We start from the raw sequence: 27,181 nt of genomic DNA, 5'->3' as shown, positions 1-27,181 counted from the left end.
CACGGGTCTTCGACGGACATGTCCAGAAGATCCGCGTACCATGCCCTCCGAGGCCAATCCGGGGCAATCAGAATTGCCTGGGCTCTTTAATTCCTGATTCGCTTTAGCACCCTTGGGATCAATGGAATCGGAGGAAACATGTAGACCAGCCAGTAAGGCCAAGGCGACGTCACTGGATCTATGCCCTCGCCTGAGGGTCCCTGGTTCATGAGCAATACCAGCGTAGCTTCTTGTTGAGTCGAGAAGCCATCATCTCTATTTGTGGGCAGCCCCACCGGTCGATGATCTGCTGAAACACCTGATTGTGGAGCCCCCACTCCTCCGGGTGGAGATCGTGACGACTCATGAAGTCCGCTTCCCAGTTGTCCACTCCTGGAATGAAGATTGCGGACCTTGCTCTTGTATTTCTTTCTGCCCAGAGGAGTATCTGACACTTCTCGCATGCAGGCCCTGCTTTTTGTCCCTCCTTGTCAATTTCCGACTGAACTTGGATCGCGTGATCCCTACGTAGAGGAGAGGCCTGAAGCAGAGCATTGTAGATTGCCCCGAAGTTCCAGAATGTTGATCGGAAGGAGGGCTTCGTGGGCTGACCACCTGCCCTGGAACTGAGCCCCCTGGGTGACCGCTCCCCATCCTCTCAGACTTGCATATGTCGTGAGAAGGATCCAATCCTGAATCCCGAAACTTCGACCTTCCAGTAGGTTCAAGGACTGTAGCCAACACAGGAGGGAAATTCTAGCCTGAGGTGACAGCCGTATTATCTGGTGCATCTAAAGATGTGATCCGGACCACTTGCTTAGGAGATCCAAATGAAATGTTCTGGCATGGAACCTTCCATAATGGATCGCCTCGTATGAGGCTACCATTTTCCCCAACAATCTTATGCAAAGATGGATGGATATTTGAGTAGGCCGTAGAACCATTCGGACCATCTCTTGGAGTGTTCTTGCTTTGTCCTCTGGGAGGAACACTTTCTGAGCCACAGTATCCAGAAACATTCCCAGGAACAGGAGCCACTGAGTTGGCTCCAGTTGGGACTTCTAAAAATTGAGGATCCACCCATGGTGTGACAAAAGTTGAATAGTGTGGTCTACATGAAGCAATAAAAGCTCCCTGGATCTCGCTTTTATCAAGAGATCATCCAGATAAGGGACAGTATTGACCCCCTGGACCCGGAGTTGGAACATCATCTCTGCCATCACCTTCGTAAACACCCTTGGAGCTGTGGACAGGCCGAAGGGTAGTGCCTGGAACTGGTAGTGATCGTTCAGCAGGGCAAAACGTAGGTAAGCCTGATGAGGCGGCCAAATCGGGATATGGAGATAGGTGTTCTTTATATCCAGCGAGACCATGAACTCCAGTTCTTCCAGACCCCCAATCACTGCTCGCAAGGATTCCATTTTGAACTTGAAAACCTTTAGGTAAGGTTTCAAGGATTTTGGATTCAGAATGGGCCTTTTAACGAACCGTCTGGTTTCGGTACCACAAACAGGTTGGAGTAGTAACCCTTTCCCTGTTGTTGTAGTGGCACTGGAACAATGACTTGGGACTGGACCAACTCGAGGATCACCTGTTGCAGCGTAACACGCATATCCTCCAAAGCTGGTAAGCTTTATTTGAAAAATAGTTGGGGAGGAGCGCTGTCGAACTCCAGATTGTAGCCCTAAGAAATGAGGTCCTTTACCCAGGCATCCTGGCAGGAGCTTTCCCAGATGCAGCTGAAGTGACACAGTCGAGCTCCCACCTCGAGATCCCCTCAGGGTGGGTTTGCACTGTCATGCTGTGGAAGGTGAACTGGTGCTCTGTTGCTGAGAACCTGCGGCTGCTGTTTTTTTTTTGCCTTACCTCTGGTGCCTCTATTTGGCATTGGAGGCACCTATGGCTCTAGATCTAAATTTGTTAGACCGAAAGGACTGGGCAGACGGCCCCGGGCAGGAACGTCTAGCCGACGGGGCCCCAGAGGTGAGAAACGTGGATTTCCCTGCAGTAACCTTAGAAATCCATGTATCCAACTCAACTCCAAACAGCCACTCCCCTGAGAAGGGAAGAGACTCCACACTGCGCTTGGAATCTGCGTCCGCTTTCCACTGACGCAGCCATAGGGCCGACACTGCCATGGCAGTAATCCTAGCATTAAGAGTGCCTATTTCCTCGAGAGAATCACACAGGACGCGTGCAGTGTCTTGGATGTGTCTTATGAGGGTCACTGGAGTAACCAGGGGCATATCCCCCTAAGACCCTCCTGAATTTGAGTCACCCATGTATGAATGGCATGTGCCATCCAGCAACCCGCTATCACAGGTCTTTGTGATACACCAGCCGCTGTGGAAATAGACTTTAGTGTAGTTTCTATATTTCTTTCCCCTGGGTCCTTTAATGTAAAGGAGCCTGGAACTGGCAGTACCACCTTTTTTGACAGGCGAGAGACTGATAAATCCACGGCTGGGGGTTCTTTCCAATTTTTCCTCCCTTCTGGGGCACATGGGAAAGTGTGCAAAAACCTTTATGTCACCTGATATTTTTTATCAGGATTTCCCCAAGCTTGCTTAAACATGTCATTTAGTTCCGGAGAATCAGGGAAAGTGACACTGAGTTTTTTCTGTGCTAGAACTACTGCGTTGCTGCAGCGTCTTCTAAAGGGATTTTTAACACATCCCTGATAGCCAGTATGAGGGGCTCAATACCCTGTGCAGCAGTTGAATCCTTAGTAATAGGATCTAATTCCTCCCCCTCCTCCTGTACCTCTTCCTCAGAATCTGAGAGTAAATCAGGCAACCCATGTTTATGTGGCCCTGAACTATGGAGGGGGGGTTGTTATATCAACTGCCTTTGCAGCTAGGTCTGCGACAGCCTGCTACAGCTGTTGTGTCTTCTGAGTATTAGCAGTGAGCTGGGATGACATATCTGCCATCATAGTTTTCATGGCATCGAGCCAGGATGGCTCCTGACCCTTCCCCCCAGCCTCCTCACTAACCTGGGAGGACTGACTGCATTGTTCACATGATAGGGAACCAGCCATAGATGGAGAGAATCTGGTGTGACATGCACTGCATAATTGGTGCTTGACCATGTTTACAGTAGACAACACACACACAAAGTATTACAATAGCAAGCCTGCCTTACTGTATGTGAGGAGACACAGAATGAGAGAGGGACAGCACACCCAAGCTTGTCAGGCTCAGTGAGACTGCAAGCTGTATCTTTACATATATCACAGTGAAACACTGGAATTATTGTCCTTTTCAGGACACTATATAGTGTACATTAGCGGCTCTCCCCCTTATATACACCCCTATACCAGTTTCCTGAGTATCTGTGAGTGTCTAGAGGAGCTGTGTGTCCTTGCTGCTGCAGCTGGAAGCAGAGGAGGGTGCCAAAATGCCGCTGGTCCTGCTCTGAGAAAGCTCTGCCCCCTGTAATGGGGCCAGAGCTATGTAGTTATTTATACTGGCAATGTATTCAATACAGTGTAAAACATCACATAAATGCTAGTTTTCATTACCGCTGCCAGTGTACACAGGGGGGCTATAGCGGGTCCCCCCAGGGAGGTTTCCGTATGCCACCCCTGCGTTGCGCAGCACCAAGAACCGGGTGACTCCCAGGTTTGTACTCGCCACTCTTCTTACCTTCAGGCTATGTTAGGGGTGTGCGGCATTCTGCGATTGCTTTCACCAAGGTGCAATGCCCTGCGGTACCAACCTCCTCTCAGGACGGTGGTCCTGCAGCGGGGAAGCGGTTCGGACGCCTTAAGAGACTGGTAACCGCCCCCCTCCCCTCCCTAATTCCCACGGTGCAGGTATACTGTTGCCCAAACAGTATACCGAAAATAACAAAGTTTAAAATAAACTGAAGAAAAAATCCTCTGGAGCTCCAGTGTGCACATTTTTCTAAACTGGCTGTGGGAGGGGGCATAGAGGGGAGGAGCCAGCACACCCAGTTGAAGAAATTGAAAGTGCACTGGCTCCTTTGGACCCTATCTATAACCCATCATACTAAGACCCCCGTATCCCTTATGGATGCTAGAGAAGTAAAACAACAAACAATACCAGGTGGCTCAGTACGTGGTCCAGTCCATGCACAGACCAGATCTGTAGATGCACGTTTCACCATGTGTGGCTTGTTTACTGCTCTTTAGAAACCCACTGACCACTTTGGATTGTTAACTGTACTTTTATGCCCACACTTCCGGCTGGCAGTAAACTACCATTTATTTATTGATTGTTAGCCAACTACATACAAATAGGAATTGCTGTAACCTTCTGCACTATATGTATCCACCACCTGTAATGGTAGGGGAGGTGTAGTATGGTATGCCAGCGGCCGGGCTCCCGGCAACCAGCATACAGACGCCGGAAGCCCGACCGCCGGCATACCGTCAGCGTGGCGAGCACAAATGAGCCCCTTGCGGGCTTGCTGCGCTCGCCATGCTGCGGGCACGGTGGCGCGCGCCACGCTATTTAATCTCCCTCCAGGGGGGTCGCGGACCCCCACGAGGGAGATAAACTGTCGGTATGCCGGCTGTCGGGATCCCGGCGCCGATATACTGTGCACTGGGATCCCGACAGTCGGCAGCCTGAAGACTACCCGTAGGGGGAACTAGTTCCACCTCCTCCATTGCCCTGCACAGTAATTCCAACAGAAAAGCCCCCCCCCCATTATCTGCGTCAATCGATGATACAGGCGGCACTAGTGTTGCTGATGAGCTGCAATGACCTACTCCTTCCTCAGGTCCTGGTGCCTCCATGGTCCCACCACCTCACCAGGACCACTTTAAGCCCTGTGTATCACATACAACTATTTTCGTAAACAAAACCTTTTTCAATACATTTGTGCCATTCCAATCAATCCATCATTATACTTTCATCATCTACTTGCAGAATCTCACAACTACAGGACATATGTACTGTAGACGAAGAGTTATTTATACTCAAGTTATTAGGAGCCTTGCAGCAGGAGCACAGAGTAACACTAGACTCATATAACCCTAATGAGGCAAGGATCCACCTCCCTCTTTTTCTGCAGCTAGCACAAGACCCCCCCCCCATCCCTGTAGGTGAGCACATTCTGAACAATACGTTATACATTGTATAGTAAACATACAGATGTAGCCACTTTTATCTTGACCGATTCTCCGCCAAGACGGACGTTTAGCTATCGTTAAGGCGATAGCTGAGCTTAATCACAGGCAGGCACGTTGAGGCGATTCTAGATACTCAGCATGCATTGCACATCTTTACCACTGGGTGGCTAATGCTCCACTAATCCAGTACTTTCGATCGTACAGTATAGTGGCGGATTGATCTACAGCTCTGGCAATTGGTCAGTGACGACTGTAATGTTAATACTGTAGGCGTAACGGGAGGCGGTGGAAAAAGATGGTGACCTACACTGTGCTTTTAAAATACATGTACAGTACATGAGCGTCTGAGTTCCCTAAGGCATAATGGGAATGGTGGGCTAGCGGGAGGCGGTGGAAAATACCGTGCTTTACAAATGCGAGCGTCTGAGTCCCCTAAGGCATAAACCAACACCAATGGGGAGGGGGCCGGGCGCTGTTTGCTGTACTTTTACACATGAAATTGGGAATCTTTCATGAGGCGTTGTGGGCTAGCGATGAAGGCTCCCACCTCCCACGCTGGGGGTCCAGGGTTCGAGACCGGATGTGCCTTTTTTATTTTATTTTATTTTTAATTGTAATACAGGTTGAGTATCCCTTATCCAAAATGCTTGGGACCAGAGGTATTTTGGATATCGGATTTTTCCGTATTTTGGAATAATTGCATACCATAATGAGATATTATGGTGATGGGACCTAAATCTAAGCACAGAATGCATTTATGTTACATATACACCTTATACACACAGCCTGAAGGTCCTTTTAGACAATATTTTTTATAACTTTGTGCATTAAACAAAGTGTGTGTACATTCACACAATTCATTTATGTTTCATATACACCTTATACACACAGCCTGAAGGTAATTTAATACAATATTTTTAATAACTTTGAGTATTAAACAAAGTTTGTGTACATTGAGCCATCAAAAAACAAAGGTTTCACTATCTCAGTCTCACTCAAAAAAGTCCGTATTTCGGAATATTCCGTATTTTGGAATATTTGGATATGGGATACTCAACCTGTAATATACTGTATTATTTTATTTTCATTGTAAGACAGTCAATGGAAAGGTGCACACAAGTTACATATAAAACAGAGTACATCTGCAGGAGCGATTCTTTACGCTAAATGCAACTACACAGCGGCCATGTGTAGAAATGAGTGTATTCTGACGCAACAAATTGAGCAAAACAGTACAGTAGATCTTCGGCGTTTGTGTATTGCACAGGACCTGAATTCCCTCCCTGTCTACTGCATGATCTGTGCAAGCTCCCAGGGGGGAAGGGCGATGGGGGTAGGGGGAGACAATGGAAAATACTGTGCCTTTGAAATGCAATTATATGAGCGTCCGAGTCCCCTACGGCATAAACCAACACCAATGGGAAGGAAGTGCCAACCTTTTTTTTTTTAAATGTGTTCCCATGACATTCACTTTAATATTTTTTTCTTCTGTCTAATACATCCAATGGAAGGATGCACACAAGTTTCACATAAATCAGAGTAGATCTGCAGGAGTGATTCTTTACGCTAAATGCATCGACACAGCAGTAATGAGTAGAAATGAGTGTATTCTGAGTGAGCAAAACAGTACTGTAGATCTTCGGCGTTTGTGTATTGCACAGGACCTGAATTCCCTCCCTGTCCACTGCATGATCTGTGCAGGCTCCCAGGGGGGAAGGGCGATGGGCTAGAAGGAGGCGGTGGAAAATACCGTGTTTACAAATGCGAGCGTCTGAGTCCCCTAAGGCATAAACCAACACCAATGGGAAGGAAGTGCCAACCTTTTTTTTTTAATGTGGTCCCGTGAACAAGCACAAACAGCTAATTAGTACCCTAATAGAACATACTGTACAGAGATACTAAGGACGGTGATTTGGCATCCAGGAACTTAGGAAGGAACTTTCTCTCTCTCCATTATACATAGAAAGAGTAAACTTGCCGCTCTAAGTTACAAGCTGTTCGTGCTAATTAGTACCCTAATAGAACATACTGTACAGAGATACTAAGTACGGTGATTTGGCATCCGGTAAAACAGCTGTTCATGCTAATTAGTACAATAGTAGAACATACTGTACAGAGATACTAAGGATGATGATTTGGCATCTAGGAACTTTCAGAGGAGCTTTTATCTCTCTCCATTATACATAGAAAGATTAAACTTGCAACAGTACGTTACAAGCTGTCCGTGCTAATTAATACACTAGTAGAACATACTGTACAGAGATACTAAGTACGGTGATTTGGCATCCAGGAACTTACTGAGGAGCTTTTATCTCTCTCCATTATGCATAGAAAGATTAAACTTGCCGCTGTACGTTACAAGCTGTTCGTGCTAATTAGTACACTAGTAGAACATACTGTACAGAGATACTAAGTACAGTAATTTGGCATCCAGGAACTTAGGGAGGAGCTTTTATCTCTCTCCATTGTAATCTTTCTAAGTATAATGGAGAGAGATAAAAGCTCCTCCCTAAGTTTGTGGATGCCAAATCACTGTCCGTAGTATCTCTGTACAGCATGTTCTTCTAGTGTACTAATTAGCACGAGCAGCTTGTAACGTACAGTTGCAGGTTTGATCTATCTATGTATAATGTAGAGAGATAAAAGCTCCTCCATAAATTCCTGGCTGCCAAATTACCGTCTTTAGTATCTCTGTATAGTATTTTCTATTAGGGTACTAATTAGCACAAACAGCTAATTAGTACCCTAATAGAACATACTGTACAGAGATACTAACTACGGTGATTTGGGATCCAGGAACTTACTGAGCAGCTTTTATCTCTCTCCATTATACATAGAAAGATTAAACTTGCCACTGTACGTTACAATCTGTTCGTGCTAATTAGTACCCTAATAGAACATACTGTACAGAGATACGAAGTATGGTGATTTGGCATCCAGTTAATAGCTGTTCATGCTAATTAGTACACTAGTAGAACATACTGTACAGAGATACTAAGGATGGTGATTTGGCATCTGGGAACTTCCAAAGGAGCTTTTATATCTCTCCATTTTACATAGAAAGATTAAACTTGCTGCTGTACGATACAAGCTGTCCGTGCTAATTAGTACCCTAATAGAAAATACTATACAGAGATACTAAGGACGGTGATTTGGCAACCAGGAACTAAGGGAGGAGCTTTTATCTCTCTATATTATACATAGAAAGGTTAAACTTGCCACTGTACGTTACAAGCTGTTCGTGCTAATTAATACACTAGTAGGACATACTGTACAGAGATACTAAGGACGGTGATTCGGCGTCTAGGAATTTACAGAGGAGCTTTTATCTCTCTCCATTATACATAGAAAGATTAAACTTGCCACTCTACGTTACAAGCTGTTCGTGCTAATTAGTACACTAGTAGAACATAGAGTACAGAGATACTAAGGATGGTAATTTGGCATCTAGGAAGTAAGGGAGGAGTTTTTATCTCTCTCCATTATACTTAGAAAGATTACAATGGAGAGATTAAAGCTCCTCCCTAACTTCGTGGATGACAAATCACTGTCCTTAGAATCTCTGTACAGTATGTTATACTAGTGTACAAATTAACACGAACAGGTTGTAACGAACAGGTTGTAACGTACAGTGGCAAGTTTAATCTTTCTATGTATAATGGAGAGATAAAAGCTCCTCTGTAAGTTACTAGATGCCAAATCACCGTCCTTAGTATCTCTGTACAGTATGTTCTACTAGTGTACTAATTAGCACGAACAGCTTGTAACGTACAGCGGCAAGTTTAATCTTTCTATGTATAATGGAGAGAGATAAAAGCTCCTCAGTAAGTTCCTAGATGCTAAATCACCGTACTTAGTATCTCTGTACAGTATGTTCTATTAGGGTACTAATTAGCTGTTTGTGCTAATTAGTACCCTAATAGAAAATACTATGCAGAGATACTAAGGATGGTGATTTGGCAACCAGGAACTTAGGGAGGAGCTTTTATCTCTCTATATTATACATAGAAAGATTAAAATTGCCGCTGTACATTACAAGCTGTTCGTGCTAATTAGTACACTAGTAGAACATACTGTACAGAGATATTAAGTACAGTGATTTGGCATCCAGGAACTTAGGGAGGAGCTTTTATCTCTCTCCATTGTAATCTTTCTAAGTATAATGGAGAGATAAAAGCTCCTCCCTAAGTTCATGGATGCCAAATCACTGTCCGTAGTATCTCTGTACAGCATGTTCTTCTAGTGTACTAATTAGCACGAGCAGCTTGTAACATACAGTGGCAAGTTTGATCTTTCTATGTATAATGTAGAGAGATAATAGCTCCTCCATAAGTTCCTGGTTGCCAAATCACCGTCTTTAGTATCTCTGTATAGTATTTTCTATCAGGGTACTAGTTAGCACGAACAGCTAATTAGTACCCTAATAGAACATACTGTACAGAGATACTAAGTACGGTGATTTGGCATCCAGGAACTTACTGAGGAGCTTTTATCTCTCTCCATTATACATAGAAAGATTAAACCTGCCATGTACGTTACAAGCTGTTCGTGCTAAAAAGTACCCTAATAGGACATTCTGTACAGAGATACTAAGTGCGGTGATTTGGCATTCCGTAAATAGCTGTTTGTGCTAATTAGTACACTAGTAGAACATACTGTACAGAGATACTAAGGATGGTGATTTGGCATCTAGGAACTTACAGAGGAGCTTTTATCTCTCTCCATTATACATAGAAATATTAAACTTGCCACTGTACGTTACAAGCTGTTCATGCTAATTAGTACACTAGTAGAACATAGAATACAGAGATACTAAAGACTGTAATTTGGCACCCAGGAACTTAGGGAGGAGCTTTTATCTCTCTCCATTATACTTAGAAATATTACAATGGAGAGAGATTAAAGCTCCTCCCTAAGTTCGTGGATGCCAAATCACTGTCCTTAGTATCTCTGTACAGTATGTTCTACTAGTGTACTAATTAGCACGAACAGCTTGTAATGTACAGTGGCAAGTGTAATTTTTCTAAGTATAATGGAGAGAGATAAAAACTCCTCCCTATGTTCCTGGATGTCAAATTACCATGCTTAGCATTTCTGTACAGTATTTTCTATCTAGCCAGAAACCCTGCATCCTGTGCAAGTTAGGCGGACAACTGGAGGGGACCCGAAACACGGTTGCTTCCCGTTTCCCTTCCCAGTATCACATAAACTAGTGAGATATCAGTATGCAAATTGGACCCATTTTCCCATAGACTATAATGGGACTGTTAATTCAGACCCACCATGGGTTCCGACGCTTGCCATGAGCCTTGTGGGGGTCACAGAAACTTGGGGTTGGTACCCTCCGGTAGCTAATTGTCTCCCCTTCCATACCAACCTAGTGATGAAGGCTCCCACCTCCCATGCTGAGAGTCACAAAGTGCCAACCTTTTTTTTTATATGTTCCCGTGACATTCACTTTATTATTATTTTTTCTTTGTTGTACATTCAATGAAAGGGTGCACACAGGTTTCACATAAATCAAAGTAAATCTGCAGCAGCGATTCATTCCGCTATACACAAATACACAGCGGTAATGAGTATAAATTAGTGTATTCCGACGCAACTAACTGAGCAACACAGTACTGTAGATCGTCAGCATTTGTGTATTGTACCTGACCTGAACTCCCTCCCTGTCCACTGCATGACCTGTGCAGGCTCCCAGGGGGGAAGGGCGATGGGGGTAGGAAGAGGCGGTGGAAAATACTGTGCTTTTGAAATACAAGTACTAGCGTCAGAGTCCCATAAGGCATAAACCAACACCAATGGGAAGGAAGTGCCAACCTTTTTTTAATGTGTTCCTGTAACATTCACTTTATTATTATTTTTTTTTGTTATACATTCAATGGAAGGGTGCACACAGGTTTCACATAAATCAGAGTGGGCGGTGGATTTTCCTACATACAGTAGTATACTGTTGCACATGTCTTGTAACCTGATCGGAACTCCCTCCCTGTCTACTGCATGTACTTTGCAGGCTCCCAGGGGGGAAGGGGAAAGTGGGATGGGGGTAGGGTGAGGCAGTGGAAAATACTGTGTTCAAAGAAAAGGCATATTCAAAACCATGGGGAACTTTGCGGTGTATCGTTATGTGCAAAGACCTCACTTATCCCTATCACCCCTGTGTATTTTAGCTAGGGGATTCTGACGCTCCTTCAGCATTGCCCCGTGACCTACCAAATCTGTGCTGTTACTTGCTCCATAGCCGAGGGCCTCCATTGGGCGAGGAGTCACAGGCGTAGCCATTTCAATTGAGTCTGCCCTGCTACAGAATTGTATGTGTACCATATGGTCCATAGACCCTTAACAGTACAACTGCTCCTGCAGCTTTGCCCTGGTTTATGTGAATAACTCCATCCCTGTCTACTGCATGACCTGTGCAGGATCCCAGGGGGGAAGGGCGATGGGCAAGCGGGAGGCGGTGGAAAATATGGTGCTTTTGAAATGCAAGTACTGTATGAGTCCGAGTCCCCAGTATGTTCTTCTAGTGTACTAATTAGCATGAACAGCTCGTAAAGTACAGTGGCAAGTTTAATCTTTCTATGTATAATGGAGAGATCAAAGATCCTCAGTAAGTTCCTGGATGCCAAGTCACCGTCCTTAGTATCTCTGTATAGTATGTTCTACTAGTGTACTAATTAGCACGAACAGCTTTTAACTGGATGCCAAATCACCATCCTTAGTATCTCTGTACAGTATGTTCTATTAGGGTACTAACTAGCAAGAACAGCTTGTAAAGTACAGCAGCAAGTTTAATCTTTCTATGTATAATGTAGAGAGATAATAGCTCCTCCATAAGTTCCTGGTTGCCAAATCACCGTCTTTAGTATCTCTGTATAGTATTTTCTATCAGGGTACTAGTTAGCACGAACAGCTAATTAGTACCCTAATAGAACATACTGTACAGAGATACTAAGTACGGTGATTTGGCATCCAGGAACTTACTGAGGAGCTTTTATCTCTCTCCATTATACATAGAAAGATTAAACCTGCCATGTACGTTACAAGCTGTTCGTGCTAATTAGTACCCTAATAGGACATTCTGTACAGAGATACTAAGTGCGGTGATTTGGCATTCCGTAAATAGCTGTTTGTGCTAATTAGTACACTAGTAGAACATACTGTACAGAGATACTAAGGATGGTGATTTGGCATCTAGGAACTTACAGAGGAGCTTTTATCTCTCTCCATTATACATAGAAATATTAAACTTGCCACTGTACGTTACAAGCTGTTCATGCTAATTAGTACACTAGTAGAACATAGAATACAGAGATACTAAAGACTGTAATTTGGCACCCAGGAACTTAGGGAGGAGCTTTTATCTCTCTCCATTATACTTAGAAATATTACAATGGAGAGAGATTAAAGCTCCTCCCTAAGTTCGTGGATGCCAAATCACTGTCCTTAGTATCTCTGTACAGTATGTTCTACTAGTGTACTAATTAGCACGAACAGCTTGTAACGTACAGTGGCAAGTGTAATTTTTCTAAGTATAATGGAGAGAGATAAAAACTCCTCCCTATGTTCCTGGATGTCAAATTACCATGCTTAGCATTTCTGTACAGTATTTTCTATCTAGCCAGAAACCCTGCATCCTGTGCAAGTTAGGCGGACAACTGGAGGGGACCCGAAACACGGTTGCTTCCCGTTTCCCTTCCCAGTATCACATAAACTAGTGAGATATCAGTATGCAAATTGGACCCATTTTCCCATAGACTATAATGGGACTGTTAATTCAGACCCACCATGGGTTCCGACGCTTGCCATGAGCCTTGTGGGGGTCACAGAAACTTGGGGTTGGTACCCTCCGGTAGCTAATTGTCTCCCCTTCCATACCAACCTAGTGATGAAGGCTCCCACCTCCCATGCTGAGAGTCACAAAGTGCCAACCTTTTTTTTTATATGTTCCCGTGACATTCACTTTATTATTATTTTTTCTTTGTTGTACATTCAATGAAAGGGTGCACACAGGTTTCACATAAATCAAAGTAAATCTGCAGCAGCGATTCATTCCGCTATACACAAATACACAGCGGTAATGAGTATAAATTAGTGTATTCCGACGCAACTAACTGAGCAACACAGTACTGTAGATCGTCAGCATTTGTGTATTGTACCTGACCTGAACTCCCTCCCTGTCCACTGCATGACCTGTGCAGGCTCCCAGGGGGGAAGGGCGATGGGGGTAGGAAGAGGCGGTGGAAAATACTGTGCTTTTGAAATACAAGTACTAGCGTCAGAGTCCCATAAGGCATAAACCAACACCAATGGGAAGGAAGTGCCAACCTTTTTTTAATGTGTTCCTGTAACATTCACTTTATTATTATTTTTTTTTGTTATACATTCAATGGAAGGGTGCACACAGGTTTCACATAAATCAGAGTGGGCGGTGGATTTTCCTACATACAGTAGTATACTGTTGCACATGTCTTGTAACCTGATCGGAACTCCCTCCCTGTCTACTGCATGTACTTTGCAGGCTCCCAGGGGGGAAGGGGAAAGTGGGATGGGGGTAGGGTGAGGCAGTGGAAAATACTGTGTTCAAAGAAAAGGCATATTCAAAACCATGGGGAACTTTGCGGTGTATCGTTATGTGCAAAGACCTCACTTATCCCTATCACCCCTGTGTATTTTAGCTAGGGGATTCTGACGCTCCTTCAGCATTGCCCCGTGACCTACCAAATCTGTGCTGTTACTTGCTCCATAGCCGAGGGCCTCCATTGGGCGAGGAGTCACAGGCGTAGCCATTTCAATTGAGTCTGCCCTGCTACAGAATTGTATGTGTACCATATGGTCCATAGACCCTTAACAGTACAACTGCTCCTGCAGCTTTGCCCTGGTTTATGTGAATAACTCCATCCCTGTCTACTGCATGACCTGTGCAGGATCCCAGGGGGGAAGGGCGATGGGCAAGCGGGAGGCGGTGGAAAATATGGTGCTTTTGAAATGCAAGTACTGTATGAGTCCGAGTCCCCAGTATGTTCTTCTAGTGTACTAATTAGCATGAACAGCTCGTAAAGTACAGTGGCAAGTTTAATCTTTCTATGTATAATGGAGAGATCAAAGATCCTCAGTAAGTTCCTGGATGCCAAGTCACCGTCCTTAGTATCTCTGTATAGTATGTTCTACTAGTGTACTAATTAGCACGAACAGCTTTTAACTGGATGCCAAATCACCATCCTTAGTATCTCTGTACAGTATGTTCTATTAGGGTACTAACTAGCAAGAACAGCTTGTAAAGTACAGCAGCAAGTTTAATCTTTCTATGTATAATGTAGAGAGATAATAGCTCCTCCATAAGTTCCTGGTTGCCAAATCACCGTCTTTAGTATCTCTGTATAGTATTTTCTATCAGGGTACTAGTTAGCACGAACAGCTAATTAGTACCCTAATAGAACATACTGTACAGAGATACTAAGTACGGTGATTTGGCATCCAGGAACTTACTGAGGAGCTTTTATCTCTCTCCATTATACATAGAAAGATTAAACCTGCCATGTACGTTACAAGCTGTTCGTGCTAATTAGTACCCTAATAGGACATTCTGTACAGAGATACTAAGTGCGGTGATTTGGCATTCCGTAAATAGCTGTTTGTGCTAATTAGTACACTAGTAGAACATACTGTACAGAGATATTAAGGACGGTAATTTGGCATATAGGAACTTGCAGAGGAGCTTTTATCTCTCTCCATTATACATAGAAATATTAAACTTGCCACTGTACGTTACAAGCTGTTCATGCTAATCAGTACACTAGTAGAACATAGAATACAGAAATACTAAAGACTGTAATTTGTCACCCAGGAACTTAGGGAGGAGCTTTTATCTCTCTCCATTATACTTAGAAAGATTACAATGGAGAGAGATTAAAGCTCCTCCCTAAATTCGTGGATGCCAAATCACTGTCCTTAGTATCTCTGTACAGTATGTTCTACTAGTGTACTAATTAGCACGAACAGCTTGTAACGTACAGTGGCAAGTGTAATTTTTCTAAGTATAATGGAGAGAGATAAAAACTCCTCCCTATGTTCCTGGATGTCAAATTACCATGCTTAGCATTTCTGTACAGTATTTCCTATCTAGCCAGAAACCCTGCATCCTGTGCAAGTTAGGCGGACAACTGGAGGGGACCCGAAACACGGTTGCTTCCCGTTTCCCTTCCCAGTATCACATAAACTAGTGAGATATCAGTATGCAAATTGGACCCATTTTCCCATAGACTATAATGGGACTGTTAATTCAGACCCACCATGGGTTCCGACGCTTGCCATGAGCCTTGTGGGGGTCACAGAAACTTGGGGTTGGTACCCTCCGGTAGCTAATTGTCTCCCCTTCCATACCAACCTAGTGATGAAGGCTCCCACCTCCCATGCTGAGAGTCACAAAGTGCCAACCTTTTTTTTTATATGTTCCCGTGACATTCACTTTATTATTATTTTTTCTTTGTTGTACATTCAATGAAAGGGTGCACACAGGTTTCACATAAATCAAAGTAAATCTGCAGCAGCGATTCATTCCGCTATATACAAATACACAGCGGTAATGAGTATAAATTAGTGTATTCCGACGCAACTAACTGAGCAACACAGTACTGTAGATCGTCAGCATTTGTGTATTGTACCTGACCTGAACTCCCTCCCTGTCCACTGCATGACCTGTGCAGGCTCCCAGGGGGGAAGGGCGATGGGGGTAGGAAGAGGCAGTGGAAAATACTGTGCTTTTGAAATACAAGTATTAGCGTCAGAGTCCCATAAGGCATAAACCAACACCAATGGGAAGGAAGTGCCAACCTTTTTTTAATGTGTTCCTGTAACATTCACTTTATTATTTTTTTTCTTTGTTATACATTCAATGGAAGGGTGCACACAGGTTTCACATAAATCAGAGTGGGCGGTGGATTATCCTACATACAGTAGTATACTGTTGCACATGTCTTGTAACCTGATCGGAACTCCCTCCCTGTCTACTGCATGTACTTTGCAGGCTCCCAGGGGGGAAGGGGAAAGTGGGATGGGGGTAGGGTGAGGCAGTGGAAAATACTGTGTTCAAAGAAAAGGCATATTCAAAACCATGGGGAACTTTGCGGTGTATCGTTATGTGCAAAGACCTCACTTATCCCTATCACCCCTGTGTATTTTAGCTAGGGGATTCTGACGCTCCTTCAGCATTGCCCCGTGACCTACCAAATCTGTGCTGTTACTTGCTCCATAGCCGAGGGCCTCCATTGGGCGAGGAGTCACAGGCGTAGCCATTTCAATTGAGTCTGCCCTGCTACAGAATTGTATGTGTACCATATGGTGCATAGACCCTTAACAGTACAACTGCTCCTGCAGCTTTGCCCTGGTTTATGTGAATAACTCCATCCCTGTCTACTGCATGACCTGTGCAGGATCCCAGGGGGGAAGGGCGATGGGCAAGCGGGAGGCGGTGGAAAATACGGTGCTTTTGAAATGCAAGTACTGTATGAGTCCGAGTCCCCAGTATGTTCTTCTAGTGTACTAATTAGCATGAACAGCTCGTAAAGTACAGTGGCAAGTTTAATCTTTCTATGTATAATGGAGAGATCAAAGATCCTCAGTAAGTTCCTGGATGCCAAGTCACCGTCCTTAGTATCTCTGTATAGTATGTTCTACTAGTGTACTAATTAGCACAAACAGCTTTTAACTGGATGCCAAATCACCATCCTTAGTATCTCTGTACAGTATGTTCTATTAGGGTACTAACTAGCAAGAACAGCTTGTAAAGTATAGCGGCAAGTTTAATCTTTCTATGTATAATGAAGAGAGATAAAAGCTCCTCAGTAAGTTCCTGGATGCCAAATCACCGTACTTAGTATCTCTGTATAGTATTTTCTGTTAGGGTACTAATTAGCACAAACAGCTAATTAGTACCCTAACAGAACAGGTGATTTGGCATCCAGGAACTTACTGAGGGGCTATAATCTCTCTCCATTATACATAGAAAGATTAAACTTGCCGCTGTACGTTACAAGCTGTTCGTGCTAATTAGTACCCTAATAGAACATTCTGTACAGAGATACTAAGTGCGGTGATTTGGCATTCCGTTAATAGCTGTTTGTGCTAATTAGTACACTAGTAGAACATACTGTACAGAGATACTAAGGATGGTGATATGGCATCTAGGAACTTACAGAGGAGCTTTTATCTCTCTCCATTATACATAGAAATATTAAACTTGCCACTGTACGTTACAAGCTGTTCATGCTAATTAGTACACTAGTAGAACATAGAATACAGAGATACTAAAGACTGTAATTTGGCACCCAGGAACTTAGGGAGGAGCTTTTATCTCTCTCCATTATACTTAGAAAGATTACAATGGAGAGAGATTAAAGCTCCTCCCTAAGTTCGTGGATGCCAAATCACTGTCCTTAGTATCTCTGTACAGTATGTTCTACTAGTGTACTAATTAGCACGAACAGCTTGTAACGTACAGTGGCAAGTGTAATTTTTCTAAGTATAATGGAGAGAGATAAAAACTTCTCCCTATGTTCCTGGATGTCAAATTACCATGCTTAGCATTTCTGTACAGTATTTCCTATCTAGCCAGAAACCCTGCATCCTGTGCAAGCTAGGCGGACAACTGGAGGGGACCAGAAACACGGTTGCTTCCCGTTTCCCTTGCCAGTGTCACATAAACTAGTGGTTGGTCTGCCCCGAAAGCCAAGAGTCTCCTCTTTTGTATGGTACCAGTGCTGAGTCTCTGGGACACCCAGAACCAGAGATATCAGTACGCAAAGTGGGCCCATTTTCCCATAGACTATAATGGGCCCGTTAATTCAGACCCACCATGGGTTCCGACGCTTGCCATGAGCCTTGTGGGGGTCACAGAAACTTGGGGTTGGTACCCTCCGGTAGCTAATTGTCTCCCCTTCCATACCAACCTAGGGATGAAGGCTCCCACCACCCACGCTGAGAGTCCCAAAGTGCCAACCTTTTTTTTTCTATGTTTTCGTGACATTCACTTTATTATTATTTTTTCTTTGTTATACATTCAATGAAAGGGTGCACACAGGTTTCACATAAATCAGAGTAGTTGGGGGATTTTCCTACATACAGTAGTATACTTTTGCACATGTCTTGTAACCTGATCGGAACTCCATCTCTGTCTACTGCATGTACTTTGCAGGCTCCCAGGGGGGAAGGGGAAAGTGGGATGGGGGTAGGGCGAGGCAGTGGAAAATACTGTGTTCAAAGAAAAGGCATAATCAAAACCATGGGGAACTTTGCGGTGTATCGTTATGTGCATTGACCTCGCTTATCCCTATCACCCCTGTGTATTTTAGCTAGGGGATTCTGACGCTCCTTCAGCATTGCTTCAAATCTGTGCTGTTACTTGCTCCATAGCCGAGTGCCTCTATGGAGCTAGGAGTCACAGGCGGTAGCCATTTCAATTGAGTTTGCCCTGCTAAAGAATTGTATGTGTACCGTACAGTGCATAGAACCTTGACAGTAGAAACTCTCCTGCAGCTTTGCCCTGCTTTATGTAAAACTTGTGTTTTGTCAGTTTGCCATGCGATCGAGCCCGGTGTAACGTAATATGCATAGACCTCACTTATCTCTATCGCCCCTGTGTTTTTTGGCTAGGGGATTGTGACGCTCCTTCAGCATTGCACCGTAGCCTGCAAAACTTATACCATCTCTCACTCCATATCCGAGCGCTGCCTGCCACATGGTGGGGGTTCAGGGGCAGTGGCCATTTTGCCAGTGTGCTATGCGATCGAGTCCGGTGTACCATAATGTGCAGACACCTCACTTATTCCTATCGCCCCTGTGTATTTTAGCTAGGGGATTGTGACCCTCCTTCAGCATTTCCCCATAGCCTGCAAAATCTGCACTGCTACTTGCTCTGTAGCCTAGGGCCTCCATGGGGCAAGGAGTCATAGGTGGTAGCCATTTCTATTGAGTCTACCCTGCTACAGAATTGTATGTGTACTGTACGGAGCATAGAACCTCAACAGTAGAACCGCTCCTGCAGCTTTGCCCTGGTTTATGTGAATAAAAATAATAATAAGGTGTCTGGAAAAAACTAACATGCATTCGTACTTTAGGAATCGAACCCGGGACTATGAGTATAGGAAGCGGAACACTTCAACCACTTCGCCGCAGACAGATGAATAAATCCATTGGTTTTGATTATGCTGTAATGGCTACGGGATTAGGACGCTAACATACTGTACAAAATTCCTAATCTCAAGAGGCAATAGTGAACTTCTAACACGTCAATTTGCGACAGTATACACTACTGGTTTTATGTTGTTTTGTCTGCGGGACTTGGACGCTCACATATTCATAAAGTACTGTAGATGGATCATATACTGTATGCTGTACTATTTGCATCTGTACCGTATATACTGTATTAAATAACGCAGAGCAATGAGTATTTACTGTATTAAATAATGCAGCGTAATAAGTATTTACTGTATGCAGTGTAATGAGCCGCCTTAGAAAAGTAGTCCTTATTATATATTTCAGTATTGTATTTTATGGGAGACCACACGCATGCGCAGTGGTGATTGTAAAAAGCGACATCTGGTGGATGATCACAGGTATTACATGTAAAGGTAACGCCAAATGCTCTCCGTGCGATTAGGTACGCCTCTCTGTGACTAGGCGCGCCTCCCTACACCTCGGGACGCTGCGTATGCTCGATTGGGACAAACGCCTCAGCCAGTCAAGATAAAGGTGGCTACATCTGTAAATGAATTTTATGTATGTACAAAAACTTTGTTTCATGCACAAAAATATTAACAATATTGTATAAAATGACCTTCAGGCTACGTGTATAGGGTATATATGAAAGGAATGCGGTTAACATACCGCCGCACGGGATCCCGCGATCACAATGCCGACGCCAGGATCATGCACAGCGGTGCAATGCCGGCGCCACTGGCTTTTCTCCCACTATGGGTGTACAACTTTTAAATTTAGCTACCTGTGTTTTTATCAGACAGCTCAGCAGTTTTTATGGAGCGGTTGGATCAGACTACAGTATGTATACGCACTTTAAGTATTAATCCTGGAGAAGTGGAAAAGTCTGTCCATTCCCATAGTAAGGAAATGGAATTTGCATAAGACGCCAAATAGCCAGGAGAATGTGTTACCTTCCCTGCCATCTTACCGAATGTAATCATCCAGCTGTTTAAGGATATTTTCATACTCCTTGTGCAACTGCCCCTTCTCCTGCTGCAAATGAAAGAGCTCTTCAGAAAGCTTCTGATTAGTGTTTTCACAGTGTGTACGCTAGAAACAAAACACATGTTGTCAAAGTAAAATAATAAATGTCACCTAAACAATGAAGACATCCATTTTGTTGGTTGAACCAATATTTATTTATTAACTGTTTCTTATATAGCGCAGCATATTCCGTTGCGCTATACAATTATAATAAGATTTTACTCACCGGTAAATCTATTTCTCGTAGTCCGTAGTGGATGCTGGGAACTCCGTAAGGACCATGGGGAATAGCGGCTCCGCAGGAGACTGGGCACAAAAGTAAAGCTTTAGGACTACCTGGTGTGCACTGGCTCCTCCCACTATGACCCTCCTCCAAGCCTCAGTTAGGACACTGTGCCCGGACGAGCTGACATAATAAGGAAGGATTTTGAATCCCGGGTAAGACTCATACCAGCCACACCAATCACACCGTACAACTCGTGATACTATATCCAGTTTGACAGTATGAAAACAACTGAGCCTCTCAACAGATGGCTCAACAATAACCCTTTAGTTAGCAATAACTATTTACAAGTATTGCAGACAATCCGCACTTGGGATGGGCGCCCAGCATCCACTACGGACTACGAGAAATAGATTTACCGGTGAGTAAAATCTTATTTTCTCTAACGTCCTAGTGGATGCTGGGAACTCCGAAAGGACCATGGGGATTATACCAAAGCTCCCAAACGGGCGGGAGAGTGCGGATGACTCTGCAGCACCGAATGAGAGAACTCAAGGTCCTCCTCAGCCAGGGTATCAATTTTGTAGAATTTTGCAAACGTGTTTGCCCCTGACCCAGTAACAGCTCGGCAAAGTTGTAAAGCCGAGACCCCTCGGGCAGCCGCCCAAGATGAGCCCACCTTCCCTGTGGAATGGGCTTTCACTGATTTAGGATGCGGCAGTCCAGCCGCAGAATGCGCCTGCTGAATCGTGTCACAGATCCAGCGAGCGATAGTCTGCTTAGAAGCAGGAGCACCCAACTTGTTGGGTGCATACAGGACAAATAGCGAGCCAATTTTCCTGACTCTAGCCGTCCTGGAAACATAATTTTTCAAGGCCCTGACTACGTCCAGTAACTTGGAATCCTCCAAGTCCCTAATAGCCGCAGGCACCACAATAGGTTGGTTCAAGTGAAAAGCTGATACCACCTTAGGGAGAAACTGGGGACGAGTCCTCAATTCTGCCCTATCCATATGGAAAATCAGATAAGGACTTTTATATGACAAAGCCGCCAATTCTGATACACGCTTGGCCGAAACCAAGGCCAATAACATGACCACTTTCAACGTGAGATATTTTAGATCCACGGTTTTTAGTGGTTCAAACCAATGTGATTTTTAAGAAACTCAACACCACGTTGAGATCCCAAGGTGCCACTGGAGGCACCACCGGGGGCTGAATATACAGCACTCCTTTTACAATGTCTGAACTTCAGGTACTGAAGCTAATTCTTTTTGGAAGAAAATCGACAGAGCCGAGATCTGTATCTTAATGGAGCCTAATTTTAGGCCCATAGACACTCCTGCTTGTAGGAAATGCAGAAATCGACCTAGTTGAAATTCCTCTGTTGGGGCCTTTTTTGGCCTCACACCAAGCAACATATTTCCGCCATATGCGGTGATAATGTTTTGCAGTTACATCTTTCCTGGCTTGAATCAGCTTAGGAAAGACTTCCTCCGGAATGCCCTTTTCCTTTAGGATCCGGCGTTCAACCGCCATGCCATCAAAACGTAGCCGCGGTAAGTCTTGGACCAGACAGGGCCCCTGCTGCAGCAGGTCCTGTCTGAGCGGCAGAGGCCATGGATCCTCTGATATATTTTCTTGAAGTTCTGGGTACCAGGCTCTTCTTGGCCAATCCGGAACCACGAGTATCGTTCTTACTCCTCGCCTTCTTATTATTCTCAGTACCTTTGGTATGAGAGGCAGAGGGGGGAACACATAAACCGACTGGTACACCCACGGTGTTACCAGAGCGTCCACAGCTATCGCCTGAAGGTCCCTTGACCTGGCGCAATATCTTTTATAGCTTTTTGTTGAGGCGGGACGCCTTCATGTCCACCTGTGGCCTTTCCCAATGGTGTACAATCCTTTGGAAGACTTCTGGATGAAGTCCCCACACTCTCGGGTGGAAGTCGTGTCTGCTGAGAAGATCTGCTTCCCAGTTGTCCACTCCGGGAATGAACACTGCTGACAGTGCTAACACATGATTTTCCGCCCATCGGAGAATCCTTGTGGCTTCTGCCATCGCCATCCTGCTTCCTGTGCCGCCCTGTTGGTTTACATGGGCGACTGCCGTGATGTTGCCTGATTGGATCAGGACCGGCTGGTTTTGAAGCAGAGGCCTTGCCTGACTCAGGGCATTGTAAATGGCCCTCTGTTCCAGAATATTTATGTAGGGAAGTCACCAGACTTGACCAAAGTCCCTGGAAGGTTCTTCCCTGTGTGACTGCCCCCCAGCCTCAAAGGCTGGCATCCATGGTCACTAGGACCTAGTCCTGTATGTCGAACCTGCGGCCCTCTTGAAGATGGGCACTCTGCAGCCACTACAGTAGAGATACCCTGGTCCTTGGAGACAGGGTTATCAGCCTAATGCATCTGAAGATGCGACCCGGACCACTTGTCTAACAGGTCCCCCTGAAAAGTTCTTGCATGGAACCTGCCGAATGGGATTGCTTCGTAGGAAGCTATCATTTTTCCCAGGACTCGCGTGCAATGATGCACCGATAACTGTTTTGGCTTCAGGAGGTCTCTGACTAGAGATGACAGCTCCTTGGCTTTCTCCTCCTGGAGAAACACTTATTTCTGGTCTGTGTCCAGAACCATCCCCAGGAACAGTAGACGTATCGTAGGAACCAGCTGTGACTCTGGACTGTTTAGAATCCAACCGTGCTGTTGTAGCACTTTCCAAAATAGTGCTACCCCGACTAGCAACTGCTCCTTGGACCTCGCCCTTATAAGGAGATTGTCCAATTACGGGATAATTAAAAACTCCCCTTTTCGAAGGAGTATCCTCATTCCGGCCATTACCATGGTAACACCCTCGGTGCCATGTACAGTCCAAACGGCAGAGTCTGGACTTGGTAATGGTAATCCTGTACCACAATCTGAGGTACTCCTGGCGAGGATAGTAAATAGAGACATGCAGGTAAGCATCCTTGATGTCCCGGGATACCATGTAATCCCCCTCGTCCAGGCTTGCAATAACCGCCCTGAGCGATTCCATCTTGAACTTGAATTTTTTATGTATGTGTTCAAGGATTTTAAATATAAAAAAGGGTCACACCGAACCATGCGGTTTCGGTACCCCAAAACCGTGTGGAATAGTAACCCCGTCCTTGTTGGAGTAGGGGCACCTTAAGTATTACCTGCTGGGAATACAGCTTATTAATTGCCTCTAGCACAGCCTCCCTGCCTGAGGGAGTTGTCGGCAAGGCATATTTGAGGAAAACGGCGGGGGGAAGACATATCAAATTCCAGCTTGTACCCCTGAAATACTACTTGAATGAAACAGGGATCCACCTGTGAGCGAGCCCACTGATCGCTGAAATTTTTGAGACGGCCCCCCACCGTACCTGGCTACACCTGTGGAGCCCCCGCGTCATGCTGTGGACTCAGAGGAAGCGAGAGAAGAATTATGATTTTGGGAACAGGCTGACTGGTGCAGCTTTTTCCCTCTTCCCTTGTCTCTGTACAGAAAGGAAGCGCCTTTGACCCGCTTGCTTTTCTGAAGCCGAAAGGACTGTACCTGATAATACAGTGCTTTCTTAGTCTGTGAGGAAAATTGAGGTAAAAATATTTCTTCCCAGCTGTTGCTGCGGATACGAGGTCCCAGAGACCATCCCCAAATAATTCCTCACCCTTATAAGGCAGAATCTCTATGCGCCTTTTAAGGGCAGCATCACCTGTTCAGTGACAGGTCTCTAATACCCTCCTGACAGAATGGACATTACATTCATTTTGGATGCCAGCTGGCAAAATATCCCTCTGTGCATCCCTCATATATAAGACGACGTCTTTAATATGTTCTCATGTTAGCAAACTAGTATGTTTGACAGGGTCACCGACCACGCTGCAGCAGCACGCTCTGCAGGTATCAGTCTAGTACCTGAGTGTGTAAATACAGACTTCAGGATAGCCTCCTGCTTTTTATCAACAGGTACCTTCAAAGTGGCCGTTCCTAAAACGGCAGTGCCAAACCTATTTTGACAACCGTGTGAGCGCCTTATCCACCCTAGGGGATATCTCCCAGCGTAACTTATCCTCTGGCGGGAAAAGGTACGCCATCAGTAACTTTTTAGAAATTACCAGTTTCTTATCAGGGGGAACCCACGCTTTTCACACACTTCATTCATTCATCTGATGGGGGAACAAAACACTGCCTGCTTTTTCTCCCCAAACATAAAAACCCATTTTTAGAGGTTAATGTCAGAAATGTGTAACACATTTTTTATTGCCGGGATCAAGTCACGGATGTTCCTAGTGGATTGTGTATATGTCTCAACCTTGACGACACTGGAGTCAGACTCCGTGTCGACATCTGTGTCTGCCATCTGAATGAGTGGGCGTTTTTGAGCCCCTGATGGCCTTTGAGACGCCTGGGCAGGCACGGGCTGAGAAGCCGGCTGTCCCATAGCTGTTACGTCATCCAGCCTTTTATGTAAGGAGTTGACACTGTCGGTTAATACCTTTTACCTAACCATCCACTCTGGTGTCGGCCCCACAGGGGGCGACATCACATTTATCGGCATCTGCTCCGTCACTATATAAGCCTCCTCCTCAAACATGTCGACACAGCTGTACCGACACACCGCACACACACAGGGAATGCTCTGACTGAGGACAGGACCCACAAAGCCCTTTGGGGAGACAGAGAGAGAGTATGCCAGCACACACCAGAGCGCTATATAATGTGGGGATTAACACTATAACTGAGTGAATTTTCCCCCATAGCTGCTTGTATATACAATATTGCGCCTAAATTTAGTGCCCCCCCTCTCTTTTTAACCCTTTGAGCCTGAAAACTACAGGGCAGAGCCTAGGGAGCTTTCTTCCAGTTGCACTGTGAAGAGAAAATGGCGCCAGTGTGTCTGAGGGAGATAGCTCCGCCCCTTTTCCGCGGCCTATTCTCCCGCATTTTTATGGATTCTGGCAGGGGTTAAAATACATCCATATAGCCCTGGGGGTTATATGTGATGTATGTTTGCCAGCCAAGGTGTTTTTATTGCTGCTCAGGGCGCCCCCCCCAGCGCCCTGCACCCTCAGTGACTGCAGTGTGAGGTGTGTATGAGGAGCAATGGCGCACAGCTGCAGTGCTGTGCGCTACCTTGGTGAAGACTGATGTCTTCTGCCGCCGATTTTCCGGACCTCTTCTTGCTTCTGGCTCTGTAAGGGGGACGGCGGCGCGGCTCCGGGACCGAACACCAAGGACTGGGCCTGCGGTCGATCCCTCTGGAGCTAATGGTGTCCAGTAGCCTAAGAAGCCCAATCCGGCTGCAAGCAGGCGAGTTCGCTTCTTCTCCCCTTAGTCCCTCGTATACTTTCTTTTTAGAGGCTCAGGAGAGCCCCTAGTGTGCATCCAACCTCGGCCGGGCACAAGATCTAACTGAGGCTTGGAGGAGGGTCATAGTGGGAGGAGCCAGAGCACACCAGGTAGTCATAGATCTTTCTAGAGTGCCCAGCCTCCTTCGGAGCCCGCTATTCCCCATGGTCCTTTCGGAGTTCCCAGCATCCACTAGGACGTTAGAGAAATATTCATAAGAATATAGCTACAGTTTTACTAGTAAACAATGATGTCACTGGAAGCTGACAGGAGAGGTAGCCAAATTGTAAGCATGCAATTTATTACAGACCCTCCAACATAACCCCTTCCACCGGGTACAAAATGCTTTGCTCCTAGGCTTCCCACTTAATTTACATACACTTATGTTAGAGCAGAGGTCCTCAAACTCGGTACTCGGGGGCCCACACAGTGCATGTTTTGCAGGTAACCCAGCAGGTGCACAGGTGTATTAATTACTCACTGACACATTTTAAAAGGTCCACAGGTGGAGCTAATTATTTCACTTGCGATTCTGTGAGGAGACCTGCAAAACATGCACTGTGTGGGCCCCCGAGGACCGAGTTTGAGGACCTCTGTGTTAGAGGGTATGCTATTAATCCATTAAATCTTGGGTTACTACCAGCACGTCACAAAGGATCTCCTTTGCAGGGCCGGCGCTACCATTAGGCAGCTGCCTATGGGCGCTGGCCACTGGAGGGCGGCATGCTCCACTTAAATCTATTTTACTAAAAAAATAATATTTTGCTATGTAAGCCCAGACCAGGGGTGGCCGCTGCGAGGGTCTAGCCTGCCACAGCCGTCAGTGACCTCACCAACGCCAGTGTGTTGATTTCCCTGCTCCATGTCTCTAACAGAAATAGACGGAGCTGCGCGTATGAGAGAGCAGGTCAGGAGACGGGCGCCACACAAGCGCACGGCATGTTAGTGCTGACGGCGCCTAGGATGCGTGTTAGGCTGTCAGTGTGGGCGGCGCCCGTCTCCTGACCTGCTCTCTCATACGCGCAGCTCCGTCTATTTCTGTTAGAGACATGGAGCAGGGAAATCAACACACTGGCGTTGGTGAGGTGACTGACGGCTGTGGCAGGCTAGACCCTCGCCGCGGCCGCCCCTGGTCTGGGTTTACAGATTACCTAGCAAAATATAATTTTTAGAGAGGAGGAGCAGGGGCAGGGCTGTCGGCATTATGCGGAGGAGAGTCAGAGGCGTCATTAGGAAGGATTCCGCTCTAGACAGCACTTCATGTTCTCCCCTCTGGCTGC

General features: G+C 45.4%; 1 protein-coding gene across 6 annotated transcripts in view; it reads right to left on the bottom strand.

Moving 5' to 3' along the window:
* CCDC30 (coiled-coil domain containing 30) overlaps positions 1-27,181 on the bottom strand; it is a 687,183-nt gene that overhangs the window by 69,240 nt on the left and 590,762 nt on the right. For all 6 annotated transcript variants that reach the window (XR_010188622.1, XM_063942948.1, XM_063942949.1 and 3 more), the window contains one exon: positions 20,265-20,386. Coding sequence is in view for 5 of the 6 variants with exons in the window: in XM_063942948.1 (XP_063799018.1) it covers positions 20,265-20,386 (122 nt within the window). In the remaining variant the exon portion in view is untranslated. The remainder of the gene's footprint in view (positions 1-20,264; positions 20,387-27,181) is intronic.

The sequence above is a fragment of the Pseudophryne corroboree genome, chromosome 10 (genome assembly GCF_028390025.1).
Source record: "Pseudophryne corroboree isolate aPseCor3 chromosome 10, aPseCor3.hap2, whole genome shotgun sequence".
Taxonomy (NCBI): Eukaryota; Metazoa; Chordata; class Amphibia; order Anura; family Myobatrachidae; genus Pseudophryne; species Pseudophryne corroboree.
The sequence above is the reverse complement of the archived record's forward strand: the minus strand, read 5'-3'. Positions and strand labels throughout refer to the sequence as shown.